The sequence below is a fragment of the Archocentrus centrarchus genome, chromosome 5 (assembly GCF_007364275.1).
Source record: "Archocentrus centrarchus isolate MPI-CPG fArcCen1 chromosome 5, fArcCen1, whole genome shotgun sequence".
NCBI classification, from domain to species: domain Eukaryota; kingdom Metazoa; phylum Chordata; class Actinopteri; order Cichliformes; family Cichlidae; genus Archocentrus; species Archocentrus centrarchus.
The window spans coordinates 5,226,156-5,253,662 of NC_044350.1; the positions used below are offsets into that span (position 1 = coordinate 5,226,156).

Consider the following 27,507-nt stretch of genomic DNA (forward strand, 5'->3'; position numbering starts at 1 on the left):
GACACGACTCTCATCGGACTCATCTCAGACGGGGACGAGTCGGCCTACAGGATGGAGGTCAAACGTCTGGTGTCCTGGTGCAGCCACAATAACCTGGTACTGAACGCCCAGAAGACAGTGGAGATTATAGTGGACTTTAGGAAGCACACAGCCCCTCTACCCTCCATCATCCTGACTGACACCCCCATCACCACAGTGGACTCATTTCGCTTCCTGGGAACTACCATCACCCAGGACCTCAAGTGGGAGCCCACCATCACCTCTGTCGTCAAAAAGGCCCAGCAGAGGATGTACTTCCTGCGGCAGTTGAAGAAATTCAACTTGCCAGCAAGGACCATGGTGCAGTTCTATACTGCTATCGTTGAGTCCATCCTTACCTCCTCCATCACTGTGTGGTACGCTGGAGCCACCACTAGGGACAAACAGAGACTACAGCGCGTTGTGCACTCTGCTGAGAAGGTGATTGGCTGTAACCTCCCATCTCTCCAGGACCTGTACACCTCCAGGACACTGAGGCGTGCAGGTCGGATCACAGCCGACCACTCTCACCCTGGGCACAGACTTTTTGACCCTCTCCCCTGAGGCAGGAGGCTACGGTCCATACGGACCAGAACCTCCCGCCATAAGAACAGTTTCTTCCCCTCTGCTGTTGGACTCATGAACAATAACCCTAAGACTGTTACCACCACCCTCCACAAACGCTGATGACCCTATGTCTATGCACCTGTCTGACTGCACTGATGTACATATTACTGGAATATAGTTTACATTCTTTTATCTTTTAATTAGTCTCTGCACTGTATATTTTGTAATTTTGTAATATTGTGTTATAGTTATAGTTCTAATATCTCTGTATATTTGCAATTTGTATACTTGTATATTGTCTTATAGTTTGCCAGGACTCTGTTAAAGACTTTTTATGACTCAGTGGTAGCATCTGCCCTTTTCTGCACCGAAAGGGACAGGAGCAGGATCGACAAACTGGTGCGGAGGTCTAGCTCTGTGTTGGGATGTCCTCTAGAGTCTGTGATGGTGGTGGGTGAGAGGAGGATGTTAGCAAAGCTGACATCCATCATGGACAACCCCCATCACCCTCTTCATGAGACCGTGGGTGAACTGAGCAGCTCCTTTAGTCAGAGACTGAAACATCCTCGCTGCAGGAAGGAGCGCTTTCGCAGGTCATTCATCCCAACAGTAGTTAGACTGTATAACACATCATAATGTCTTGAGTCACTTGGACACTTTACCTCCACTGCCATCACTTTATCCATATAGTCAGATACATTTTATTTATTACACTCACCCATATAATGCATACCGTGTATGCTGTGTACCTTACCGGCTACAAATGTATATAATATTTTGATATCTGTATATAGTGTTTTGATGTGTGTGTATATGTGTGTATATGTAAATGTGGGTATTGACACTGATATATATATTTATGTATATAGTGCTTATGTATATGTGTATAGATTTTTGCTATTTTATTTTATTCTATTCTATTTTAGTTTTTAGTTTAGTTACTTGTTCTTACTCATCCTTTTCATTTTTTCTCTGTATTGGGCTGCTGTAATGCACAAATTTCCCCGTCGTGGGATCATTAAAGTTTTATCTTATCTTATCTTATTTGTTTTTTTCTGTAAGCACGAAGTACCGCAGCAATTTCCTAATGCTGTGAACCTGTTCACCCATATGGCAATAAAAACCTTCTGATTCTTCTGATTCTGATTACAGGTGCACATGAATGCATTTAAGGCGTCAGTGTGCTTTTATTTTGGAATTTGACGTGTACAACCGGATATCCCTCCAGTCACAGACCGCCCTCTGAGACACCGGAAGTAATCGTCGGTTTTGGTGACGCTGCATTAGACCTCAAGACATGGAGCGGTCTAGTAAGTAAATTCATTTACAAAACGCTGAATATAACCTCATTTATGTGTATATTTCGTTGTATTTGTGCTGTGCGCACTATTGTTGACATGCAGGTGAAAAATCCCGCTATTTGTGTGCTTCCTACTGACGTCAGCTCGTTGACTCGTAGCGAAACCTGCACGAGCTAGCGTTACATCAATGAATGAGTTTTATATCGAGAGGATACCCTGCATTATAAACATTTATTGTCGCTTCCCCATTTCGGTGCTTATGAATTCACCTTTCGAGTAGCCGGCATCAGGTTACTCAGTCCACGCTGTGTGTCCGCAGGACTGTTCGGGTTGTTCCTCCTCAGCCTGGCTCTTTCCGGGGCTCAGGCGCTCACACCGTCACACTACCTCTCCCTGTCTGATGTGGCCCGACTCCACAACCTCCTGAGCCAGCAGTTCACCGACCTAGAGTCTGCATATTATTCTGTGGTTGGTTTGACCAAGCTGGGAGCAACAGTTCCCGATCAGAAGGTGAGAAGAACAGCCGTTCATAATTTGCTTAAGAAATATATGGAATCTTGATGCCGATTGGTCTTTACAATGTGGGTGTTTTTTTTTTTTTTAGGATGTGTGCCAGTTTGTGAAATCCCAGCTTGATTCCACTAGTATTGACTCTCTCTTCTTTGCTGCTGAGATCAGTCGTGCCATTTCAGGATGTGAGGTATAAAAATATTTCAAGGTATCTCTCTGCCATTCTTCCTGTCCCAGATGCTAAGTGTAAAAGTGGGTCTGAACAGCGGGGGGGGGGGGGGGGGCTTTGCATGAATTAGAAGCAATTCTACAGTGCCAAACGTGTTTGTTTTTGACTCTATAGATCCCTGTATCCAACGAAACCCGTGATATCCTTCTGGCTGCAGTGAGTGAAGATTCGACTATGACTCAGATTAATCGGGCTGTGAGTGCTCTCAGCTCTCTGGGGCTTCCTCTTGCTTCCCAGGAAGTTATAGGTTCCCTGACTGCTCGCATCAACAAGGAAGATAATGTTATGGCGTAAGTGTTAGATGTGTTGCAGTTGTCATGATCTAAAAAAAAAAAAAATAGAGTCTGAGAAGTTTAATTTATAACAAATGCATATTCTCTTTGGGCAGTATCATCATGGCTCTGCAAACAGCATCCCGTCTGTCCCAGCAGGCAGAACTTGGAGGAATACTGGAGGAAATTGAGGTAAATTTTAGAACTACCACCAGATGGCGCTGTGTTACCGTTTTGTTAAAAGAGGCCTATTGTATTTTTTTCTGGCTCTATATTTTTATTGTTGGACTCCAGCAGAGTAGCTTTGCATGATTCGCAGTTCAAAGTAATCCATATTTATCTTCTACTGGGCCTTGGTGCAGCCTCTTTGTTCAGTCACTGTCTGAAACAAGTCATTTTAGCTTCCTTCTCCTAAAGTCAAGTTTGTCTGCCTTTTGCAAACAGAAGGTTTGAGAGGAGTGTGTGCCTGAGAGGAGGATATTAGGGATCTCCTCTCTGTGACAATATAAAAAGTCAGGAGTAGCAACAAACTGAAGTCTGAACCTTTGACTCAGGTGTTACTTGTAGTTATACTGACTGTGGCTATGTTTAATATGAGCATCTACCACTGTAACAGTATGCACACAGTCAAAAATTAAAACACAAGTTTACTCATAATCACATGAATTCTTTTTTAAACATTTCTGCCTCGTCCCTTCCAGGATCTTACGGCTCGCTTGGATGACCTCGGTGGCCTCTACCTCCAGTTTGAAGAGGGACTCGAAGCCACTGCCATGTTTGTGACTGCTGCTTATTCCCTGTCAGATCATGTGGACATGGAGCCTCCTATCAAGGAGGTCTGATATCCATCTACAGGGTTTTGTGCAGCTTAAATTGTATCAGTTTGTCTTAGTATTTATGGAAAATGTGTTCTCCCCACAGGACCAGGTCATCCAGCTGGTGAACTCTATTTTCAGCAAGAAATCCTGGGACTCTCTGGCTGAGGCTTTCAGTGTGGCAAGCGCAGCCGCTGCTCTATCCAGCAACCGCTTCCACGTGCCGGTAATCGTCAGCGCCCAGGGCCCAGCCACAGTTTCCCACAGCCAGCCTACCCTGCAGGTACAGATGGCAGATAGTGTTCTATCTAGAGCCTTCTGTGTGGTTTTTAATCACCTCGCAGTAATAACATGCTGTCTCTGTCTGATTCGCAGCTCCTTGTCACTGATGTCATGTCCCAACCACTAGACTCAGCCAACGTGGTGGTGGAATCTGCGTATGCGGTGGCCTCTAAGAGTGCCGTTCTCAGCCAAGCACCATTCACACTTAATGAGTGCGTATAATGAGGGATGTCAGCTGTATGGTCGTCTCTCAGGTTCCCCAGAAGCTGAAATTTACCCCAACAGATGAGGAAAATAAAGGGACACTACGAGACATTATTTCAGTGCCCACCCCACAAAACTCTGTGTCTATTGGAATACAGGAAGAGTGTGAACTCAAGTATTAAAGCAGACAGCTGTCACTGATTGTAGATTGTGTTTCTAATCTTCTTTACACAATATGACTACTTATTATATATTTTATTTATCAGTAATTTGTGCAGGCAAGCCCTGCTTTTTATACTCAGTTCTTCTTCTTTTCTCTTTTTCAGTGGCATCTTTGAACTGAACTTCATGTCCAGCCAGCCAGCCAGCGGATATTACCAGTTCACCATTGCAGTGACCGGGGACAGCCGGCTGATTGCCAATCATGTTGAGGCAAGTTTTTATTTGCTATGTTTAGCTTGATTTGCTAAACAGTAACTGCTTGTGCTTTACTTGCTGCATAGTCATGAATATTTTTCTGTCAGTGGTTCTTTATTTAGGTTTAAAATGGCTCTTTTTTTTTTTGTTGTTGGGGCTATATGAAAAGTAAATCACTTAAATGACCTCCTAAAAAAAAATTAAAGTCACACCAGAACACTTAAGTAATCTAGTCTTAAAAGCAGAAATGAAATATTTGGAACTGGGTGGAGAACCTAAAGTCACTTTTTTGTTGCCACTGTTTTGAAACAAATATGTGACTCGTTAGTGTTTGAACAACAGCTGTGGAGTGCGGTTTTCAAACAGAAAAACTCCATTTGGACATTCTTTGGTGAGGGGGAAAATCACCTGTTAGCCTTGAGTAACACATTTTTCACCTGGTCTGGAGGAGCTACTTGAGCCCCTCATTCAGTCAAGGTCCAACACAGAAGTAGCCCAAGCAAATATGACAAGAAATGAAGTGATTTTATTTATTTATTTTTTGACAAAACAGACACAGCTCCTCTCTTGGGGACATGTTATTTTGGAAATGTCGCGTTTCTTTTCTTTATCCTGCCTCTGTCTTTACTGTTCGTGAACGTCTCCACAAACCCTCTGCCATTAGTGCCATTAGTGTGTGCCTCGATTTCAGGTAGTTGTTGATTATTAAATTAGGTCTTATGTTAAGAGTTGGAGATGTTGGGCCATAATGCACAGCACCATGTTTGGCAAAAATCAAACACAGCATATCAGCACAAACGCCTCATACCAACTACCAGCACAGGAGGGCTGATGATTTAGGCTTGTTTTGCAGCCACAGGACCTGGAGACCTTTATAGTCAGTGAGTTGAGGGTGGACTTCTCTGCATACCAAAGTTTTCTAGAGTCAGATGTGAGATCTGTCTGACAGCTAAGCTTGGCTAAAATTGGGTTATGCAACAGGACAATGAGCCCAAGCACAGCAACAAATCTACAGCAGAATGGGCCATTGCAACACCTTGATTCTTTTCTCTTTCAGCCAAAGTCCAGACCTCAACCTGATTTAACGTCACGCCACAGCATTTCAAAGAGCTGTGCATAAATTAATGCCTCAATCAAATCTCCATGAACTGAAACATCATTATAAAGGAGAGTGGGGCAAAAAATTCCCCCTCAACAATGTGAGGGACTGATGGAAGTCATATGGAAAACAGTGACTTCAAGTTATTGCTGCTAAAATTGGTTCTACAAGCTGTTGAATCATGGGGTGTACTTAGTTTTTAACAGGGCTGCATGGAGACTGTACTACAAGTGTAGCTTGTGTATTAACTCCTTTAGCTGTGTCCACACTGGAAATGACTTGCTTGTCGTGCATCTTTTGAAGCTGACGGCTCATCACTTGGGGAAATTCCAGTTTCCATTTGGCTAGGTAACCCTCTATTGTATTTACTACCAGGGCATATGTCAGTCAACGGTATGCTGAGCTCTCATTGGTAGTCACTTCAATGGCTCCTCTGTAAGTTGAGAAAAGTTTCTCTGTCCACTTAACATCCCAGTGATTATTTTAACTGTAGTTGCTTGAAGTCACCAAATAATGTTCATTTTCTATGGTCTCCAGTGAGGATGCAGCTTTAACGCCTTTAAAATCCACAGTGGGCTTTTTGCCTATTCAGTGGTATTTGAAGTATTCATACAATTAGAGAAATTACTACAGGTATGTTGATATATCTGGAATACTGCCCAGCCCAGCAGGCCTTTTGCCTTAATGACTATTAGGCTTGTGGAAACCAGTGGTCCTCTTCAGCTCTGGAGGAGCTTCCTTTCACTGCTGAATTGTCCGTCTGAACTAGTTCATTCATGGCCTGTTCAATTATGGCAAAAATCATAATCACAATTGTTTTGGTTAATCCTGAGATCTGTTATTAACAAGATTGCTCTATGCATTTATTAAATTCCATACTCAAAAACTTGCATTTTTAACAGATTTGAGTTTCAGATATAATTCAGCTGGAAACCAAATAAATACAATTAGATACATAAAAGGTGATATAAGGGAAATATGGGTATTCAGTTAGGCCCAGACTGAGTGTCAGACATGATATATCTATATACCATGTATATGTATATCTAATCCAAATGGCCACGTGTGCAGGAAAACAGAGTGCAAAGCTGGAGGGTGGGGGTTGATATGATACTGTGCAGTATGTGGGGATAATGGTGCACATCTGTCTCTCCATGGAGACAGTCATGATGTTTCACCTGGTTGTTCACAGAAGTGCCATAAAATGCTGGCTGGCCAACAGAAAAAGGAGAGTAGTACAAAATCAGGCCCCTAGTCAGCTGTGAGGAGCTGAGAAGTCACAACATGAAGTGGATGTGAATGCAGTTACAGAAACTGCTGGACAGACCCCTCGTGTTGGGCGGACCGTACTGAATCTATCTGAGAAGAAGTTCAAAGCATAAAGCCAACAGCAGTGTCAGAATATTGCTGCACCTGCTGCACCAATGGTCAGCATTTGTGTTCATTTCTTTCTTGCAAGTCCACCTAGTGTTCATTGTTATGACAAGGTGGAAAAAATGAAAAGGATATTTGTGTCAGGGGCTCAAGTATGTGCACACATAATCACTTAAATGAATAATTAAATAATGATGTTTATAAGGTCCTTGTCAGCAAGTATTTTATTTGCTGAGTACTTTGTGGGGGGAAAAAAAATATTAAAATCAGATGCCTGTCCAGCAAATCTCTTATCAAAGTGGTGACACTACTGTACAGCAGCCAGGCCACCAAGCCATATTAAGGGAATGGTTGAGCAGGGACTGAACTTTCAAAATAAGAGCAACAGGACTTTCCGCTCTTAAATCGATTACAGATATGTAAAAAGTGCTTAACAGTCATCCAGTATACTTTGATCAGGCTTTAATATTCCTGGGATGCCTGATCGCATACAGTCTGTGTGGGGAAACTGAATTCTCATCACTTTGTCCACATACTCTGAGAACAGTAGTGCAACTCTGTGCTCTGTGTCCACCTGCAGCTTAAAGTAAAGGTGTCCACTGAGGTGGCTGTGACCAACATGGACCTCTCCGTGGTGGATAAGGACCAGAGCATCGGCACAAAAACCACCAGGTTGGAAATCAAATTTGACAAATGTGGCCGGCTCTTGCTGATCCACAGTAACAGGAAAGTAAAATACTAAATGCTTTTCGTCTTCTTTTAGGGTGGATTATCCTTCCAAAGCTAAGAGCTCCTTCACAGCAGACAGCCACCAGAACTTTGCCATGTCCTTCCAGCTGGTTGACGTCAACACTGGAGTGGAGCTGACCCCTCACCAGGTGTGTAATCAGAGGGACATGAACACATGTCTGCAGAAAACTGCCGACAGAACATTTGTTTCTGACTTCATCTGTTTTCATAGTCTCCTTTGTGACCATACAGCCATTATATTAACATAACATAAGAAGACTTTGGTGATGGCAGAAGGGTGAGCGCTAACCCTTGCTTGATGTTAAAACCTGTTTGTTCCCCGTGTTGCAGACCTTTGTCCGGCTGCACAATCAGAAAACTGGTCAGGAGGTTGTGTTTGTGGCCGAACCCGACAGCAAGAACCTGTACAAGTTTGAGCTGGACACAGCTGAGCGGAAATCAGAATTTGACTCCATCTCTGGCACCTATTCTCTCTACCTCATTGTCGGGGACGCCACTTTAGAGAATCCCATCCTGTGGAATGTGGTGAGTGTCTGCTCAACCTTTGTGGTGATGATGACGGTTACGCACTGATGTAAACGGTGCTCACCCAGTTCAATCTTTTGAAAGGCCGACGTTGTTCTGAAGTTCGTGGATGAGGAGGCTCCAGCAATGGTTCAACCCAAGACTCTTTATGTACCCAAACCAGAGATACAGGTACAACTTATGCTCTCTTAACATCTCATTTACTGGCTGATGGTGGAATGCGAAACATCACGCCAGTGCAGCTTGATTTAAAATCTCCTCGTTTGCGTGCAGCATCTGTTCAGGGAACCAGAGAAGAAGCCCCCCACAGTGGTTTCCAACACCTTCACCGCGCTCATCCTGTCTCCCTTCCTGCTGCTGCTCATTCTGGTAATAAAGATGCCTTTGTACAAAATGTTTCCTTTTTGCTAGCCTCCATCTAGTTGTAGTGTCATATATGTAAGGAAGTAATTTGTTATTTAAAGAGACACACCTACAAACAAATGTGTTTCTATTATCAGTCAAAGCTTTCTCTGATAGAGCATTCGTCTGTGTTACCGCTGCATGCAGTGATCTTTTTTCCCCTCTTGAAAAGCTCTTCAGTACGAAGCCTTCACAGACAGTGAATGAGACTCTAGTCCAGTATGACTATAATACTTGTTTTAATTTGAAATCACAAAAGCTATAGTGTATTTTTTTTCCCCCTGGCATTTTCAGTGCTGAATAATAGTCATTGTTGCAGTGGATCAGCGCATTGTGTGTTAGGTGGTAAACAAATTTTTGGCTCTTTTGTCCTCTTGCAGAGGATGAAAAATCACATTGTGTTTTATGTCCCCTCTCCTCTGTAGTGGTTTAAGCTCGGCGCCAACATCTCCAACTTTAGCTTCTCTCCGAGCACCATCCTGTTCCATCTGGGACACGCAGGTTAGTCCCCGTGTTTGAAATGAAGTCTTCGCCACAGACGCGACTGTTTTCCAGCCTTTCTTTCTGCTATTCGCCTGCTGTTGTTCCAGATGATTGAATTGCAGCAATGACCAGGGTTGACATTATGCATAATTATTATTTTAAGTATGAATTATTCATGAAATTCCCACCCACCTTCCTAAAACATGTCTGTGATATTAAGTCAGCTTTCCATGTGCCAAATTTACCAGCCAAATGAAGCAAAAATTTAAATCCAGAAAATGCAAATTTGTGTTCATTTTTCATTCACTATTGTTATGCAAATATTGCAAAAAACAAAAAAAAACAAAAAACAATTTGCTCACCAATTTAAACATCTGGTGGGGCTAAACCTCCCATCAAGTGCAAAAACCACTGAAAATGAGGGCACTTCATGATGACACAAAAGTGCAAGAGGCAATTGTCAGGAAAACAATGTAGACTGCACGGTGGAAATGTTCCATTGGTCTCAGTTTTTTGCATTATTATCACAAAGTTTACAGTCTTCTCGTCATGGTACACATCTGATGTTTGACCTGCCACAGTGCTGTCTCTGAAGTGAAGTTTGTGTTTTATCTCTCTGTGTGTTTTTATGCACAAATGGCAAATCTTTAATGGCTGTGTACTATTTTTCAGTAACGTGTGGACAAATTGTAACGAAACATTTGTGCTCGCTCCTCAGTGCTCTCTTCCTGCAAGGAGGAGCACTCGAACCATAACTACAAACATAGTATAAAAGACAGACATAACTGCAGTGATTCCGCCCATTAAATAAGTTTTGTTATGAAGCCTCCAGATGAATGTTTCCACCATTACCGTCTTGGTGTTTTGATGCTAGATAAGACAAGCGAGAGGTGGATCTGACTGTGAAACCACACATTTATCAGCTAATGATTTGTCGATCACACATTGTTAGTCCTCCATCACACAGACCTTAGAGACCGGCCAGTGACCTCCTCCTCCAGCTTCAGGTTGCTAGGGAAAAATTTGCGTTCCCCAACCACTTGGCAAGTGTTTGTTGGCTGTTGCTGGATGAGATCAGTCACAAACGGGGTACTGGACCAAAAACCTCCTTGTGATTGCTTTGGTCACCAGTAGATTGCCACGGTTTCCTGTAGTTTGCGTGAAAAATGCTGACTTGTCTGCAAACACTTGTCATTTACTCTCTGAACTGTAGTGAGTCTGTGAAAAGTGTGACGCAAACCAGAAGCAGAGAATGGTCTCCTTCAAAGTAAAAGTTCCACCTTTCAAAATGTCTTGGTTGCAGCGATATGATAACTTTTACTTTGAAGGTGAGCATTCTCTGTTTCTGGATTGAGCGTACTGACCGGTCCCTACAATGACCAGAATTTAAATAGTGAACTCAATATTTTATCCAGTGTGACCCATCACATAAACTCAGTTATCCCACAGATTTCTATAGGACATTATTTTTTGCATCTGCAGGTATCGCCCCCTTGTGACCATTAAGAAGAATACATGTTTAAGGGACTCCTGGAATGCTAGTTGACTAGGTCGCCATATTAATTACCCAGCTAATGTGATCCATATGATTGGGCGATGAACTTATGTAGGCCGTACTACTGATTTTAAACAAGCATGAATGATGTAACAGTACAAATTAAAGGTGTATCCCTAATGACGGCTACCACAGCAACAGCACATTGACTGCAGTTTTCTTAATGGCTGGCTGTCAAAACAGGAGAAATGCTTTTCAGAGAACGTTAAAACATTCGCCAGAACAATCCTGAATTTGTACACAAATTGTAATACTTCCATTAAAACTATTAAAAAGGTCTTATTCCATAAATGTCTTTTATTACAGTGAAAACTACACTGTATGTATGACATTCAAAGAAAAAAGGACTATGACTCAGCACTGGAACATTCTGTATAAATAATCATTAGAAACACATGCTGTGTGTGAAGGGATGAAGATAAGGAACTTGGCTGTATGGTCATTAATGTTTAGATCTGTTTGTTTCATTACAGCCATGCTGGGCCTGATGTATGTCTACTGGACCCACCTGAACATGTTCCAGACTTTGAAGTACCTGGCAATCATCGGCGGTGTAACTTTCCTTGCCGGAAACCGCATGCTGGCCCAGAAAGCAGTGAAGAGGTACGCCTGCCAAATGTGACTGGCACAAATGGCTCCTAGAGGGTCCTTAATCCTAGAAAGAAAGCCTAGCCCTTTTCCAGATAACAAGGACTTTAGTGCTGTGAGGCCTCTAGGTAGTTCTTATCTCCGAACTTGAGGAAAAGTGCCTATTTTATATTCGTGGCTGTTCAGTGGCCTGCAGAGGCTAATTTCGATTTGAGGCTCTCTGCCAGGAGAAGAGCTTGTGCATACTTGGACAGGAAGAGAAGAACACCAGCAAGTTCTAAAGGAGTGAAAGTAGTGATGATATCAGGGGGCAATTTCTTCACCATGACTACGTAGAGCTTTTTAAGGACCAAAGTGAGCAATTTGTCACTGACTCAAGAGCTCACTTTGTAATTGTCCACTTTTATCTCTTGCTCTCACGACAGCACATTTAACAATGTAGAAGATTTCAATTAATGATTCACCAATGTCATTTTCCCATTGAGGACTTATTCCTTCCTCCAGGCTAGTTATTGTCTCTCAAAGCTTTCTCTCTCTCTTTTTTTTTTTAACCCCTCTATCCACACCTCGTCTCTTTGCTCCCCTTACAGGATTGCTGCAGAGCAAAGTAGTAGGTTGGCAAAGTATAGAAGCCTTCGATAAAGCCTCCCCATTTGTAACAAATGAGTCGATTCTCCTTCCAGGCTGAAGTAAGGGCATCCTCACAGACTGCATCCATAGTGTCTGGCAGTGTGCATGGCCATGTGGTGCTCACTCATTCTAACGCCGAGTGTTCACATGTACTTGCTGCCCTCCCCTCTGGTTTGCCTCTTCACTCATGAACACTACAACCATAGCCATGCGGACACTTGGACAGTCCTTCCACTGTGTTGTCTACCACTCATGGTTCTGGTTGTACCATTACATTTAAGAGACGTGTTTTGTGTCCACGAGCCAAGATTTGCATCCCCAACAACTGAGAGATTTTGTCATGACCGTTGCTCCATCTTCCTGCCTAATTACATTGTGTTTTTGTGGTAGGGTGCACATCAGAATGCATGATCTGCTCTCCATGACTTGTCAGTGATCAGGTGTTCAGTGAGAACCCAGAGAGGTTTTCATTAATTCATTCCCATGTCTGTAATAATTAATGCTTTTTTTCTTTTTTTTAATGTTTTCTCTCCCACAGAACTCAGAAAAAATAAGAGCAAGAAAAAAAGAAGACGAGGATTGTTTCTTTGTTTGTTTTTTGTTTCCATCAAGACTTTTTTTTTTTTTTTTCAATGGGACGGAAAGTTGAAAAAGCATGCAGTTTGTCTGTGTTGCCAAATGGAAGAAACTGAAATATCACAGCATCTCTGAGAGACTGTAATAACACTGACGTGCTCTCCTGCAGAGGACTGTGGAGCTACTGATCGTTGCACTTCATCTTCCTGTGAGATTTGTTTTCTTATTACAGAATGAGGGTTTTTTTTTTTTAATTTGGGTTTCGTCCCCGCCGCCCTTCTCTCTCTCTCTCTTTTTTTTTTTTGTACATTCCTCTTTGTTGTGCTCCATTCACCTCATAACATTTTTTTTTTCAACTGATAATAAACCATATTGGCAGTAATATTGACAACATGGAACATTTCTGTTCATGTCAGTGGTTGTTTCCTTTTTGATACAGAATTGATATCCCCGAGAAAATCTGTTAATAATAAAATAAGGGCAATTTGAGGATGTTTTTGTAGTGAACAGGAAATAAAGGCTCTGGGGAGATCAAGTTTCAGTGTCTTTCTTTTTGTTTTTTGTTTTTTTTTTTTTTTGTGTGAAATTAATTCTACATTTAATCTTTTGAATGGGGGGGGGGCTACAATTGTTATAGCTACAATTTAAAGACGTCTCCTAAATGTGTTGCATGTAGGAAATTAAATGGTAAAAGTACTCACTCAAAGCCACTGTGCACCCTTTCTAAATTCTACACTTTTAGCAATCTCACACACTCCACTGAATACATCAGGGGCAATCCAGAGTTCAGTATTTCACCTAAGGACTCTTTGGCACTTGAACTGGAATAGCCAGGGATTGAACAGCCAACCTTCTGATGGATAACCTGCTTTATCTCCTGAGCCACAGCCACCTTTAAATTATTGCTGCACTGAATGGAGTGCAGCTACATTTACTGAATGCAAATGGGCAGATTGTGGGTATAAAAATAAGAACGTAGACAAAAAAAAATGTAAAAGTGTCCAAAATCTGATTACAATGTGACAAATCAGTGATTCAGATGTAGGGTCCTGGCGTTTGTGCGTTGTGGCTCAATGGCAAAGCTTAATGAGATATCTAAATGGATCTGAGCTGTTATTAAGTCAATGTTAGAGCAGCACCTGTGCTTCCACGGCTGTGAGTCGAAATGCCTGTATGAGCAGCAGAGCGATTACAGTGACCACTACTGTACATGTAAGGTCCTTAAGGGAAAGTTTTTTAATCAGTCTGCACACAAGGTAACTGATGGTAACTGTGGAGGGACCTTTGAATATGTTGCACACACTGTGAAGTTGTGTGGAGTTATGTAGGTGTGTAAACAATGCTTACGATGGCCACCATAGACAGTGACAGGATAATGGTGATGCTGGCACATACTGTAGTCTCAGCAGAATCTGCTGGTTATCCAGCAGTTTTAAGATTACTCCCATTAGCCAGCAACACTTAATAGCTACTACTACTAGTAGTATTATTGCTTGAAATATGTACTCTCTGTACTTCCATACGAACCCTCTAATACATCTTTGTCTCTTGAGACATTTTGAAATAGTTAAAAGGTGCAGCTGTACAGTAATATCAACACTCATATCCATTTAACACGTCGGGGAGCCAGCATGCAGCCTTTGATAGTTTTCCCTGCTAGGACAGAAAAAGACGTCTGCACTGGAGACATTTTTACAATGGCACACATTTGTTAAATCACAGCAAGAAATCCGTAACAGTGAGTTGGTGTGAATAATGCAGACATGGCTGAACAGCTGCGTGAGCTTCAGAGGCCATGAAGATTTGTTTTTCCTTTTCAGTGAGTTTTCTGAGTTTGCCTGTGTGAAGGTGACGATACGACCGTACGGGTTAGTTTATCGCACGTGGGAGATTTCTGCGTTTGTCCGGGCTTTTCACAGAAATACACAATCAGAAAGCCATCAGTGGGTTTCTGATGAAATCTGGTCACAGGATTGTGATTTTGGGTGTTAAATCTGAATAACCTGAGTTGTCCCTGATTTATTGATTGCCCCCCCCCTACACACACACACACACACACACACTGATAAGCTAGGCTGTGGGATTTCCTCACAACTTTTAATAATAATAATAAAGGACAATTTGATTTTTATTTTTAAAGAACATGTTCAAAGAAGTGAAAGATGGTCACGATGGTTAAGAAAAACATGATGAAGCGGCTTTCAGTTTGTCCTCCTCAACTCAGCAGTCTGTAAAAAGAGAAGATTCAGTTTAGTGAATCTGAAATTGCAGGAAACATCAGATTCTGGATGTTTGAGCATCCAAAGACTTTCTATTGTGTACCTCGGTCTCATGACGTTTCCATGCACTCCCCTGTATCTCTGATTTCTCTGGATGGCTGTGAGATCTTCCTTGTATGTCCCTTCATAGATATCTGACTGACGCTTCATGTAGCTCTCATCTCTGTGGGGGGGGGAAATAGTCAACAATTCCTCTTTCACTGTGTATTGCTACTGGTAACACACTCTGGAGTGATGTCATTCCACTTGTGTTACCTACCCCAGCCGTTTGCCCATGATTGTCTGAAGGAACTTTCTGGCAGAGATTTGGCCCAGGACTTTCCTGTAACTGTTTGTGAAGATGGCATCAGCGTGGCGTCCTAAGCTGAAATCAGCATGAGGACAGTTCGCATCAGTTCAGTCAGTGTGAGCACGTCCAGGAAATAAAGTTTAACTGCAGTGCAGTCGCAGGATGTATCTGGTATCTGGCCAGCAGTTGCTTTACACTTTGCTCACATCTTTTTAATGCTTCCACAGCAGAAGGCGACAGGGACAAAATGTTTGCCCGTCTCATTTTGAACCCAAAATGTCAGGATTGGTTTGAGCAAATTTGGCACAAATGTTCACTTGGTCTCGAGGATGAACTGATTAGAGTTTAGCGCTGGAAGGTCGAGGTCACTGTGAGCTATGTTTGACCAAAACTCAAGAATTCATAAATTAATTATGTCAATTTTTTTTTTTTTACATACATCTAAAATGATAAAATGTTAATCCTATACCCAAAAGGTCAAAGGTCAACCTTAGTGTTTAATGTTCATCAAAATCACCATCCTGTCCATTCAATACCACAACCCAGTGGATGGACACAACCACAAGGTGGTAATTCTAGTATTTATGATTGTGCTGATAACTTGGCATTAGAAAAAAGTAGTGTATTTGACATATCTTTGGAAATCTTCTAATAAATAAAGAATAACTATTAATTGTAAGCTGTGTAAATTATCCACTGTGACTTGGACTTTTTAATTAGCTAAACCTTTGAGCCATATTTTACATCAGCCACTCAGTCCACATTAACATACAGACCGCAACTCTGCCGGCTCCCTGGGAGGACGCGTGTCTTCCTCCTGCTGCTCTGCTGGATTCTTTAGTGAAGATGTCATCAGGATAGCTGTATCCCTCTGGCCGAACCTGAGAAATATCCCCATGAACTATATGAATGTAGAACACCCTGTTCAAACATCTCAAATAAATGTAGCCCATTTTCTACCAAGAACACTGATTTCATAATAATGCAGAGTTTTTGTAAAGACGATGGAAAATCATCAGTCTGCAAAATGCTTTCGCCCATGCAAAATTTTATCTGCAGCTTTTGGCACACGACACTGTGACTATGATGCTGTGTAAACGTAACACTGTGACTAATCCAGGCATCTTGACCCTTTTTAGCACAAGTACAGAGGACACAGCTGTGACATGGGAAGTAACCTGAGGACGATTCGAGCACGAAATGAGCACAGACATGACCATAATTTAATCCCTATAAAGGGATCAAATGTATCAAACCTGAGTTCAAATCAGTGTTATGGCATTTGATAAAGCTTCTAAACATTTCAGCTGTTCTCTCTAAAGCTCAGCAAAATTATGCATATTTAGTGTATTGGTGTGATTTGCCAGAAGTTCATAAAAAATATTCCCTTTGTTGTAATAATCCAACACTTTGTTCAGTAATTGTGCTGCCATTGATCGGCATTTCCAAACCTGAGTGACCGAATTAAGCAAAAGGCTTACATAAATTTCAAAACATGCCTCAGTAAAAATGGAAATGGACAATACCTAATGAATTTGAATGAATTTGTCAGGACTTACCTAATGGAAGGATAGAGCGGAGAGCCTGATAAAGTCATGATCAGGCAACAAAACAGCAGCAGTGCAGCTTTCTCCATCATCACAGCTAGTCCTGGAGAAGAGTGGACAGCCAGAACAAATGACAGGAGTAAAAATTACATTAGAAAAAACGCTGAAATCACAGTTTCCCCCGACCAGCCTCATCGCTCAGCACGAGGAACTGACGTTGAGGCAGGCAAAGATGTCACAATTTACAAGTATAAATACTACATTTATACACACACAGGTATCCTGTTGTGTGTGTTTTTGAAGTTACCTAGATTTTTTTCTTTTTTAAGAATTCTCAGTGTCTCTGCAGTTTTATTCCGCACCTTCCACTCTCATCATCTCTCACTTCAAGGAAAGACTGGACAAAACAAAACACTGGAACAGCGCTGTTTGCCATCCTAGAATCCACACTCAGTTTATACTCAACCTGTACTTCCCCGTCACGCCTACATCACACACGATTCTCTCTCTTCCCCCTTTCTCTCTCTCTCTCTCTCTCTCTATACACACTGTCACACACATCCATTCATTTAATCATTTGTGACCAAGTTGTTGAATATAATAGAATAGAATCTTTATTTGTCATTGTAAACACAAGCTGCACAGTGAAATTTAAAGTGCTCATTCTTTCTTATCTTATTAATACTGTATAGGCTATGAAAGCATATCTCTACAACTTTTATTGCAGTACTACAGATCGCATAGTATGAACAATGTCTTGTTCTGATGAACTGACGTTAGTACATTATGTCAACGGTGGTTTATGAAAGAAAAAAAAAAGTTTTTTCTTTCTTTCATATATATATATATATATATATATATATTTTCCTTCTTTCTTTCATATATATATATATATATATATATATATATATTTATATAATTTTTTTTTCTTGGCTCCACACTCATCTCAGCCTCAACTCGACATCTGAATTTTGAACAATAACGTAAAAGAATAAATACGTCTTGTCTTGCACCATCAGCAGTTGGTTTCAACAACCATTCACAGTCACGTTCACACCTATGGGCAATTTAGGATCACCAATTAACCTAACCTCACTAACTGCATGTCTTTGGACTGTGGGAGGAGTACCCGGAGAGAACCCACGCAGACACGGGGAGAACATACAGACTCCACACAGAAAGGTTCCGGTCAGATGGGGCTGTCAGAACCCATATTCGCCTTGTCGCGCTTACGGAACTATAGTTTCGCATAAGATTTTGAGGACGGACTGTGAAGATGGACGCACAGTGACATTTTTGTGTAACGGACAGTGCGGGCTGTTAGAGGATTATACTGTTTACTTACGTCTTCTTTTTGAGTTTCCTCTGTGTTTGAAACAAACGTACTAATATGTGGCAACCTGTTTTATTTATTTATTTATTTATTTTGGCAAGAGTTTTGTCTTTGTTTCATTAATGTTAGGCAGGTGAAATAGGGAGTTACCCCTCTTGACATTAAGACATCTTTGGCTCCACATGATATCAGCGCCTGAATGACATTTACTGGAGGAAGCTAGCATTTGCGCTATATTTTATGAAGTAAAAAAGGACTTGTTGCACAATATGGTTTCTAGGTAGTGATAAAAATAGCTAACTCCAGTATACAGCACCACATTTCCAACTACAGCCGACGGGGAATCACGAAGCCTTTGCTCTTGTAGCTAGCTAAGCATGGAGTGTCTCAGGACTTTAAAACCCATGTTTACGGCTCCCCTACACCGGTCACCTCTCAGGTGTATCCAGCTTAGACTCTGTTCTAAATTTGCTGTCACTTCAAAAGAAAAGAATAAAAGTGTAGGCAAGCACAAGAGTCAGATATCATCCGGTCCAAGTTTTCAGGATTTCATTAAAGGAGTTGCAGCCAGTAGGACCCGAGCTGCAGATGGAGAGCTCTCAGAAAAGCACGACTATCTCTCTGAAGACCTGTTGATGGGGAACTCGAGGAAAGGTCAGTGAAAGCCATTTGTTCGCTTTACTTTGATTGCTTGGGACGATGCTAAAATGGTGTTTTGCCTTATTGTTGCAGTTTATTTTGAAACCTATGGATGTCAGATGAATGTAAATGACACAGAGATAGCCTGGTCCATCCTGCAGAAGAAGGGCTATGAGCGCACAGTTCATCTAAATGAGGTACAGCTGACTTCTGTTTTCATTTTTATGATTTTAACATTAATTTATTTCAACACAGATGGTTTGAGATTTGCGTGTACTTGCAGGCAGATGTTGTTCTTCTGGTAACATGCTCTATAAGGTAGGTAAATGGATCAAACTTGAAAAAAGAGTTTTGAAAACTGGACAGTTTTTTTTTTTTTTGTTGGTATTTTTACAACCCAAGCACTTTCTTAACAGAGAAAAGGCTGAACAAACAATATGGAATAGACTACAACAGCTAACAGCCATGAAGAGGAAACGATTAAAGACCCATACACCAATGAAAATTGGAATTTTAGGTGAGTAAGCTCATGTGCACTCAAATGATGGAGGGCACATTAAGGCTATGTTGATGGGTGTGTTTGTCTCAGGCTGCATGGCAGAGAGGCTGAAGATGGAGCTTCTGGAGCAAGAGAAGCTGGTGGATGTCCTCGCCGGTCCAGATGCGTACCGGGATCTTCCGCGCCTCTTGACTGTAGCTGATGGAGGTCAGCAGGCAAGCAACGTGCTGCTGTCTTTAGAGGAGACCTATGCTGACGTCATGCCTGTCCACCATGCACCGCAGGGATGCAGTGCTTTTGTGTATGTTGTTTATCAAGTGCCTTTTCCTGTCACAGCGTATCTTCATGCTGAACGTGCTGATGGCTTTGTGTGCCGGCAGGTCCATCATGCGAGGCTGTGACAACATGTGCAGTTACTGCATTGTTCCCTTCACTCGAGGGAGAGAGAGGAGTCGCCCCGTGCGCTCTATCCTGGAGGAAGTTCGTATGCTCTCTGACCAGGTAAGCTGTGAATTCAACACTAAGGTTGGTCAGGAAAAAACTGCTTTGGAAAACTCAAAATGTATGAGGCAATAATTTACCATAACTTACAAGATGAATGTCATGTTATATTTAATAAAAGTTGAAACTACAGATTGGGACCATAATTTTGTCATGAAAGTGTTTATTTGAGGTCATGGAGCGAAGAAGTTGAGGAACAAACAAACAATTCTGTACAGACTGACTTCTTTTTGCAATAATAAACCATAGATCATAGACCTGTACCATTTTTAAAACATGGTTATAGCTTCCATGTCTGCAAAAAGAAGCCAACAATGCACCTTAACCCTTCATTCTTTCTTAAAGCCAGCAGGGGGTGACACCTCTGATGGCTGTGTAATTAAGGGAAAACAACCTACAGCTCACCCGACCTCTGACCTCAGCAATTAAGTTCCTTGTCAGTTTAAGGTCTCAGTTGTTCCTTTCAAGTCCTATTTAATACAGGATGATGTTCGCTTTGTAAATTACTCCCACTCCACCTTAAATTCAAAAAGGTGGCTAAAAAGGGCACGCTTTACCGTATCGTTAACATGTCACTGGCCAGTGAGCTTGCAGTGATGTCAGACCCACCCTTTACTTGTCTGGTCTGGTTCAAACAAGCCTAGATGGCAACAGTGAAAACTCTTAACTCAAGGCTTCAGCGAGACCTTTCTAACCAACATTGTCCCTCTTTTATGAACAGTCTGTGGTTTGGGAAGAGCTCTACATGCTGCTCATATCTAGCTGTCTCCAACGCTCAATAGAACCTGGACTACAAGTGGACTATGAATAGAAACCAGAAAGCTTTCAGTGGTCAAGAATTGTCCCCCTTGTTTTTAGAGTCTTCAACTTCATATGCAGATTTCTGTTAATACTGTTTGCATTCTGGGTAATGTAGGCAGTAGGAGTGAATGGAATAATAATAACAAGTTTTGTCTGGTTCTTTGGTGTTAATTTGTGATGCTTCTTTTGAATTATTCATGAATCTGAAATTGTTGCAAATTGGTCTTCCTTTGAGTCGAGCTCTCAAAAAAGAAAACGTGAGTGTGCCTGATGAGTGTGCGCTGGATGCTTCCTGTCAGGGTGTGAAGGAGGTGACGTTGCTGGGTCAGAATGTGAACAGCTACAGGGACACATCAGAGGAGCAGTTCTGTGGCTCAGATGTGACCAAGCTCAGCCGCGGCTTTAAGACCATCTACCAAAGCAAACGGGGGGGCCAACGCTTCTCTGACCTGCTCGACCGAGTGTCACGCGTCGATCCTGACATTAGGATCAGATTCACATCACCTCACCCCAAGGATTTTCCAGACGAGGTACATAATATGCTTTATATATTCAGTTGGTTCATTGAGGCTTCCTCACCTGGTCTGTGTGTTGGTGTTTACAGGTTTTGCATCTGATTGCGGAGCGAGGCAACATTTGTAAGCAGATCCACCTCCCAGCCCAGAGTGGAAGCAGCCGGGTCCTTAAAGCAATGCGTCGTGGGTGAGAGATTAGTTTACCAGCAAATGAGTTTGTGAAATCAAACTTAAAGCATCATAAATGTCCTCATAATAGGTCGTTTTCTTCCTAAAATGTACAGTTACACCAGAGAGGCCTACCTCGATCTTGTGAAGAACATTAAGCAGATCATCCCAGGTACTAAAAACGGGGTTCTCCTTTCATTTGCCACCTGGCTTTGGGTATGATTAATATATTTGAATATATTTGAAGTTTAGGCTAACATGCAGTACTTGTAAATAGACTTATATTATAAGTAAGCTTTAGCCGTGTTTAACATGAGCATCCACTGTTGTAAGTGTCCTCTTTAACCTCAGTTTAACATCATTTCTGTTCGTACATCAGATGTGAGTCTCAGCAGTGACTTCATCTCAGGCTTTTGTGGTGAAACCGAGGATGACCACCAGCAGACTCTGTCTCTAATCAGAGAGGTGGGCTACAATGTGGGATTCCTTTTTGCTTACAGTATGAGAAAGGTGAGTTCTTGTCACGCTGTTGAACAGCCTGCATTTTACAATTCATCCCAGTTTTTCTTATCAAGTACTTTCCTGTCACTCATCCCATAAATGACAGATGTTTTTCATTTTGTTTTAACTGCCCCACATTCAGAAAACGCACGCCTTCCACCGGCTCCAGGACGACGTGCCAGCGGAGGTGAAGCAGCGGAGGCTGGAGGAGTGCATCGCTGTTTTCAGAGAAGAAGCTGAGAGAGTCAACGCTGATCTCATTGGCAGCACACAGCTCATCCTGGTGGAGGGAGTGCGTAACACACACAGGGTTTAACAGTGTGTTATTAGAACTGTTATTGTCACTCTTTAACCAATCGCTGTGCTTAATTTTGGGCATTAGGATAAATTGTTTAGAAATTCAACCAGTAGATATTATACCCAGTAATCCTCAACATAAAAGGAGGATATGTTTTTTTTATTATTATATTTAAAAAAAAAAAAAAAAAAAAAAACCTTCAAAGAGTACTACTTCAGCCACTCTTGAACCAAAGGCGTATACAGTGGCGCAAAAATGTAGGTATGCACTATATGCAATGCATAGGGGCGCCACACAAGAGGGGGCGGCATTTTCTGTATTTAACATCTGTGCATAAGATGTGATCAATAACAGAGGCACGGTGCTGATTAGGCAATTCAGTGACTTGAATCAGCAGACAGACCCCTAACTGTAAGCCTTACTAGTATCCAAATGTATGAGTTATTAAAAAAAAAAACAAACAGGCTTTTTAATGCTGTTTAGTCGGGCATTTTGACATGGAAGTCTGTGGTAAATGATTTGCTGTCGAGCTGGCCTCAAGTGGCCATTATAGGAACTGCAGTTTTTGGCACTTTAAGCCCTGGATGTTGCTTCTTGATTGGAACTTGATGGTTTTCAGTAGAAATAAAGAAATTGAATTGGTAACTTTAAAGTAGTCCTCCTGTATCACTGTACTAACTTACTTTCACTTGTTTAACTGTAGTTTTCATTTTTATTCAGGAAAGTAAAAGATCTGCTGCGGACCTGTGCGGGAGAACTGATGGTAATGTGAAAGTGATTTTCCCCAAAGAGGATGTTTCTGCTCAGCCTGCGGGATTCAGCGCTGCACCCATCAGTGCTGGAGACTACGTGCTGGTGAAGGTAGGATATGGTTCATGCAGATACATGCAAGTACAGCTTTAAAGAACATTACCTTCTAAATAGAGCCTGACTCATATGGCCAATATATTTGGTAGATTCAGCACAGTTATATTTGCATGTTTTGGTCACTGCCACTGCATTTGTCTCATGTCTAAGCTTTCTAGTTTTAGTTAGTGTTGTATAAATCTTAGGCCACAACATGAAACAGTCAAAACCCAGTTTTAAAGGATGCTTTATATCATATGTTTATATCATATGTATATCATATGTTTATGACTTATCATCATATTAAGCTCTTAACTCTCAAATATTAATGTTGCTACTGTACTCAGAAATGCAGTAGTGGTCAGATGCTACTTTAAATATTGTGTACATTTCATGTACACAATATTTAAAGTAAGCCTTTTTGTTACTGTGACAAAAAGCTTCCTGCCAGTCAGTGGTAGGAAAGTGTTTGAGGAATAATGATTACCTTTAAGGTGTAAATAAGACTGCTGAATTCAGCCATTTATTCTCTGTCTTCTTTTGTCTTGGTGTAGATCTTAACTGCCAGCTCCCAGAGCCTGAAAGGTCGAGCTCTCAGTCACAGCTCCCTGAGGGCCGGCTCTATGACTCTGCCTAAGGAGCAGCGCGATGAGCATGTGGCCTCAGACTCAACCATGACTGAAACATGTCACTGATTGATGGGCACAGATGACACCACAGAAAACAGACTGCTAACATTTCCTTCTTCACTCGTCTGACTTTTACAACAAGCGGAGGCTGCTTTCAGTTGGACCTGTAAAGATTTCAATTCTAAATGTTGAACTGCTGAAGTTTATTAAAAGCCTGTCTGGATGATGCCCGGAGCTTTGCTGTGTGGTACGTGCAGTGGCGTTTTTAAGATCACTGCATGTTAAGTAAACTTCAGTAAAAATATAACAGATCAGCACTCCTGTAGAGTCACTCCATGAGACACAAAGTCAGAAAATTTACCTTTAATGTGTTTTATCTGACCTTTTCATTCATTAAACACTTTATGTTGCCAACGTCTCAACCGACTGTGAGGTCATTTAAAAAAAAAAAAAAAGAGCCAGCAAGCGTTGGCTAAGATTAGCCAGAAGAGACCCCGTTTTACCGAATGAAGTCCATCTGGCCAAAAAAGAATTTGGCCGTGAGGGTGTCAGGTGTGTATCCCTTTTGCAGGATAACAGCTTGCAGTCATTTGTCGTAGTTTTCTACACATTTCCTGACTCCTGAGTAATCCCAGTCCATTCTTCTTTGGCAAATCTCTCAAGCTCCTCCAGATTTGATGGTCTTCTACCTTGGACCTTGGTCTTCAGTTCACCCCACAGATTTTCAAGCCAGGACTTTCTGCAGGTCAGCCTGTAATGTTCACTTTGGTCTTCAGGAGGTAGATCTTGACCAGGAGCGATGTATATTTTGGGTTGTCGTCATGCTAGAAAACAAAGCGATGACCCCAGACCCAGTTCTGCTGCTGGCTGCTTGAAGTTTTCTTTCAAAATCTTCACATATCCTTTCTTCTTCTTGGTTCCTTCCACATTGACAAGATTCACAACTCTAGATACACTGAAGCATCCCCACAGTATAATACTCCCACCACCATGTTTCACTGTAGGGACAGTGTTCTTTGGTTTGTATGCCTCTCTCTTCTTTCTCCAAAAAAAAAACAGCGTCTTTATGTCCACAGAGCTCTAGTTTTGTCTCATCTGACCAAAGGATGCACTTCCAATAGGCATAATCTTTCTCTAGCATACTTCAGTCTGGCTTGAAGGTGTCTCTTGGTCTGCAGTCTTGAGGTCCATTCCTGTGCAGGGTTCTGGCTAGATCATTCACTAGCGCCTTGCAGGAGTCTTTAAACACATCTCTACCTAGCTTTCTTTCCAAAGTCTTTGAAATCTTTGGCTTCCTGCCTCTGCCAGACTTGTTCTGTACAGTGAGGCTCTCTGCGAATTTCTTGGTGATAGTTCTCACTTCAGTTCTTGACATTTGGAAATGCTGTAATAACTTTGTATGTATATCCATTTCCTGCTTTGTGAGCATCAACAGTTCTTGTTTTCAAGTCTAAACTGATTTCTTTAGCTTTTGGCACGAAGCTTTCTCAAGTGACAGCTCAAACCTTTGCTGAAGTTTTTACGAGTAAACTGGACGATAACCCTCAGTTTTAAACCACAGCAGCGGTGTATGCTGTGGCTCAATAAAAAAGGTCAATTATGTTTTTTTCAGAAATAATTCTGTTATTCTGCCAGTTTCAGAAGCAGAAGGCTGGCGACACTTAGCTTTGTGCCAGAGAAATTGTCACTAATCCTCATGAAAGATGTCATCTGTCTAAAGTTCTTTTTGTATGTTATTTATTAGGCTTTTATATTGAATTAAAAAAAATCCAAGTAGATATAATTCATGCTTTCTAAAGAACACTAGTGTATTTGGAAATACTATGTTGAAAATCCCTTGTTCTGTTAAAACAGCACTTGGGAAAATTTTGACAAAAACTTCAAATTTCATAATTTTGCCCTCATCTGTAGATGAGTGACTAAAGAGGATGCTTTACCATTGATAGTTCTCAGCTGAGGGTTTAAATCAGATACTGCACTGGATACCTGGGGGCAGATCTGCAACAACAGGGAAGAAAAAAAAAAAACACGATTTCCAGGAGGAAACCTGCTATTAAACAGTGAATTGTGACTTGAGGATGACATCACAAAGACATTTGAAAATTAAACTTTTGGTGTTTCAAACAAACAGGTGTTAAAAAAATTACTTAGTGGATATACACGAGCAACAATGGAGCCTGAGGATAAAAGGGAGGTGAATTATTCTCTAATCTAAAGGAACATCTGTAGATCACTTCTCACTGAATGTGGGTGCACCTCACAGTTATCTAGAGACCAGCCTAAAATAACGTAATTAAAAAAAGATCAACTAATAACCAGTTCTTTGGAGAAACAAGAGAAAAAACATGATCCTATTTGGGAAAGCAAACAGATGGAGGTGTGTTGTGTGAATTTTAATGTCACTACATTCTGCAGCTGAACTGCTTTTTATTCCACATGGAGCTTGTTTCGTGACTTTTATTACTTTATTAGTGTAACTCTGTTTGCATCTGTTGCCTCCCTGCTTTTGGCTTTCAGTGCATGTCTAAGGCTTCTTTCCAAATCTGGCCGGCAACAATCTTGTAATGGCTCAGGCCAGAAGCATTGTTGTATCTCGAAACACTGCAGGCTAATCCGAGCAGAGAAATCTTTAGATTTCCACCAAAATGTTACACCATTATCATTAAATCAGGCTAAAATTATTTACATTTGCATTTAACTTTAGCAATATTTTAAAAATTTTTTTTATTGATGTCAGCATCACTAAGACAGCTGCATAAGGCTAGTTTGCTCTCACCTGTTTCTGGAGTGCATTACGCAGAGCCTTATCAATAAACTTTCTGATGAGATTGTACAGCCAACTAACAAAAACCAAAACAAAACAAAACCCAAAGGACAGAAACAGCAGGAATTAGAGGATTATGCAGTTTGTCATGCATATTAAGTAAAATCACAAAATTCTTATCTCTCACAGCTGGTTTCTTACCTCGCTCCATCATGGGACTTGACCCTTGCACTGCCAACAGTGGCTGCACAGCTGACTGTACTGACCGTCGGTCGGCCTGTCTCGTCACTCTTGATGGCGATGTTCGTAGTGACAGTGAGGCCATCCACTTTCAAATCAAACGAGCCGCTGTCCTTCCTGGTGAACGTGAAAGGTTAACAGATATTACATTTTTAAACAACTAAATGTCCTCTCTAAGGAAGAGATGCTACCTCACTCATATTATTCGCAGGTATTTGACCCTCCAGTTTCCATTCAGACTGATGAAGGCATCACCAATAGACAGTCTGACTCCGGTCCCCGGCACCAGATCCACTGCAGACTTTGGTAATCCCACATTCAGTATGCGTATCCTGGAAGAATGAATGTGTTGTTGTTAAAGCACCAACAGGATAAAGTGACACTTTCTAACTGAATTTAGAGGCATGTTGAACAAACCGGTGCCTTACTTTGACAAACTGTACTGGACCTTTCCAATCGGAGACACCTTCTTTTTCCCTGAGAAGTCTGGAATTTGATAGATCTGAGTTTCTGCTGAATGGTAGCTATGCCCAGCTGTCTGCCTGACAAAAGGCAAATAAAGAAGAATTAGATGATGAAACCCTGGAGAGATCAGTGCTTTTCTAATGAGAGAGGACAGTTTTTATCCAAGCCTTACCATATTCAATGCTGTTTGTTGTCAGCCTGACCTTTACTCCAGGGTTGGTGCTTATGGTTGTGGAGATGAGAGCACGAGAGCCAGCCAACCGCACAGGAATATTGTAACAACTGGGAAACGAAGGATGAGAACATTGATGAGTATTTATGTAAGAGCAAACGGCAGAAGCAATAAAGAATCAATAAATCCATCCATCCATCCATCCATCCATCCATCCATCTGCTTCCACTTATTGGGGGCCAGGTTGCGAGGCAACAGCCTAAGCAGAGAAGCCCAGATCTCCATCTCCACAACCAACTCCTCAAGTTTATCCGGGGGAACACCAAAGTATTCCCAGGCCAGCCGAGAGATATAATCTCTCCAGCGTGTCCGGGGTCTGCCCCGGGGCCTCCTCCCAGTAGGACATGTCCGGAACACCTCACCC

At 41.7% G+C, this 27,507-nt stretch overlaps 3 protein-coding genes across 4 annotated transcripts; 2 read left to right on the plus strand and 1 right to left on the minus strand.

The window, feature by feature from the left end:
• Nucleotides 1–1,798: 1,798 nt before the first annotated feature.
• Nucleotides 1,799–13,132, plus strand: rpn2 (ribophorin II). 2 transcript variants are annotated; one of them, XM_030729142.1, is made up of 18 exons: nt 1,799–1,895; nt 2,206–2,396; nt 2,491–2,586; nt 2,740–2,915; nt 3,014–3,089; nt 3,599–3,733; nt 3,819–3,995; nt 4,088–4,206; nt 4,525–4,630; nt 7,669–7,760; nt 7,852–7,966; nt 8,169–8,363; nt 8,448–8,534; nt 8,637–8,732; nt 9,191–9,266; nt 11,277–11,406; nt 11,982–12,080; nt 12,560–13,132. In XM_030729142.1, exons 1-17 carry the CDS (start codon nt 1,883–1,885, stop codon nt 12,031–12,033), a joined length of 1,932 nt encoding a protein of 643 aa, XP_030585002.1. In that variant the 5' UTR covers nt 1,799–1,882; the 3' UTR covers nt 12,034–12,080; nt 12,560–13,132. The 2 variants fall into 2 exon arrangements, with proteins under 2 accessions (XP_030585002.1, XP_030585003.1); XM_030729143.1 differs by lacking the exon at nt 11,982–12,080.
• Nucleotides 13,133–14,762: 1,630 nt separating this feature from the next.
• ghrh (growth hormone releasing hormone) lies at nt 14,763–16,825 on the minus strand. The gene is made up of 5 exons (XM_030729384.1): nt 16,725–16,825; nt 15,942–16,046; nt 15,136–15,240; nt 14,920–15,039; nt 14,763–14,825 (listed from the first exon to the last, which is right to left on the minus strand). The coding sequence occupies exons 1-5, from the start codon at nt 16,802–16,804 to the stop codon at nt 14,813–14,815; spliced, it is 423 nt and encodes a 140-aa protein (XP_030585244.1). The 5' UTR covers nt 16,805–16,825; the 3' UTR covers nt 14,763–14,812.
• Nucleotides 16,826–17,986: 1,161 nt separating this feature from the next.
• cdk5rap1 (CDK5 regulatory subunit associated protein 1) lies at nt 17,987–23,837 on the plus strand. Its single transcript, XM_030729383.1, has 13 exons — nt 17,987–18,699; nt 18,778–18,881; nt 18,968–19,002; nt 19,101–19,201; nt 19,274–19,484; nt 19,564–19,684; nt 20,785–21,015; nt 21,090–21,187; nt 21,285–21,340; nt 21,548–21,678; nt 21,812–21,961; nt 22,688–22,828; nt 23,368–23,837. The coding sequence occupies exons 1-13, from the start codon at nt 18,423–18,425 to the stop codon at nt 23,506–23,508; spliced, it is 1,797 nt and encodes a 598-aa protein (XP_030585243.1). The 5' UTR covers nt 17,987–18,422; the 3' UTR covers nt 23,509–23,837.
• Nucleotides 23,838–27,507: the final 3,670 nt, after the last annotated feature.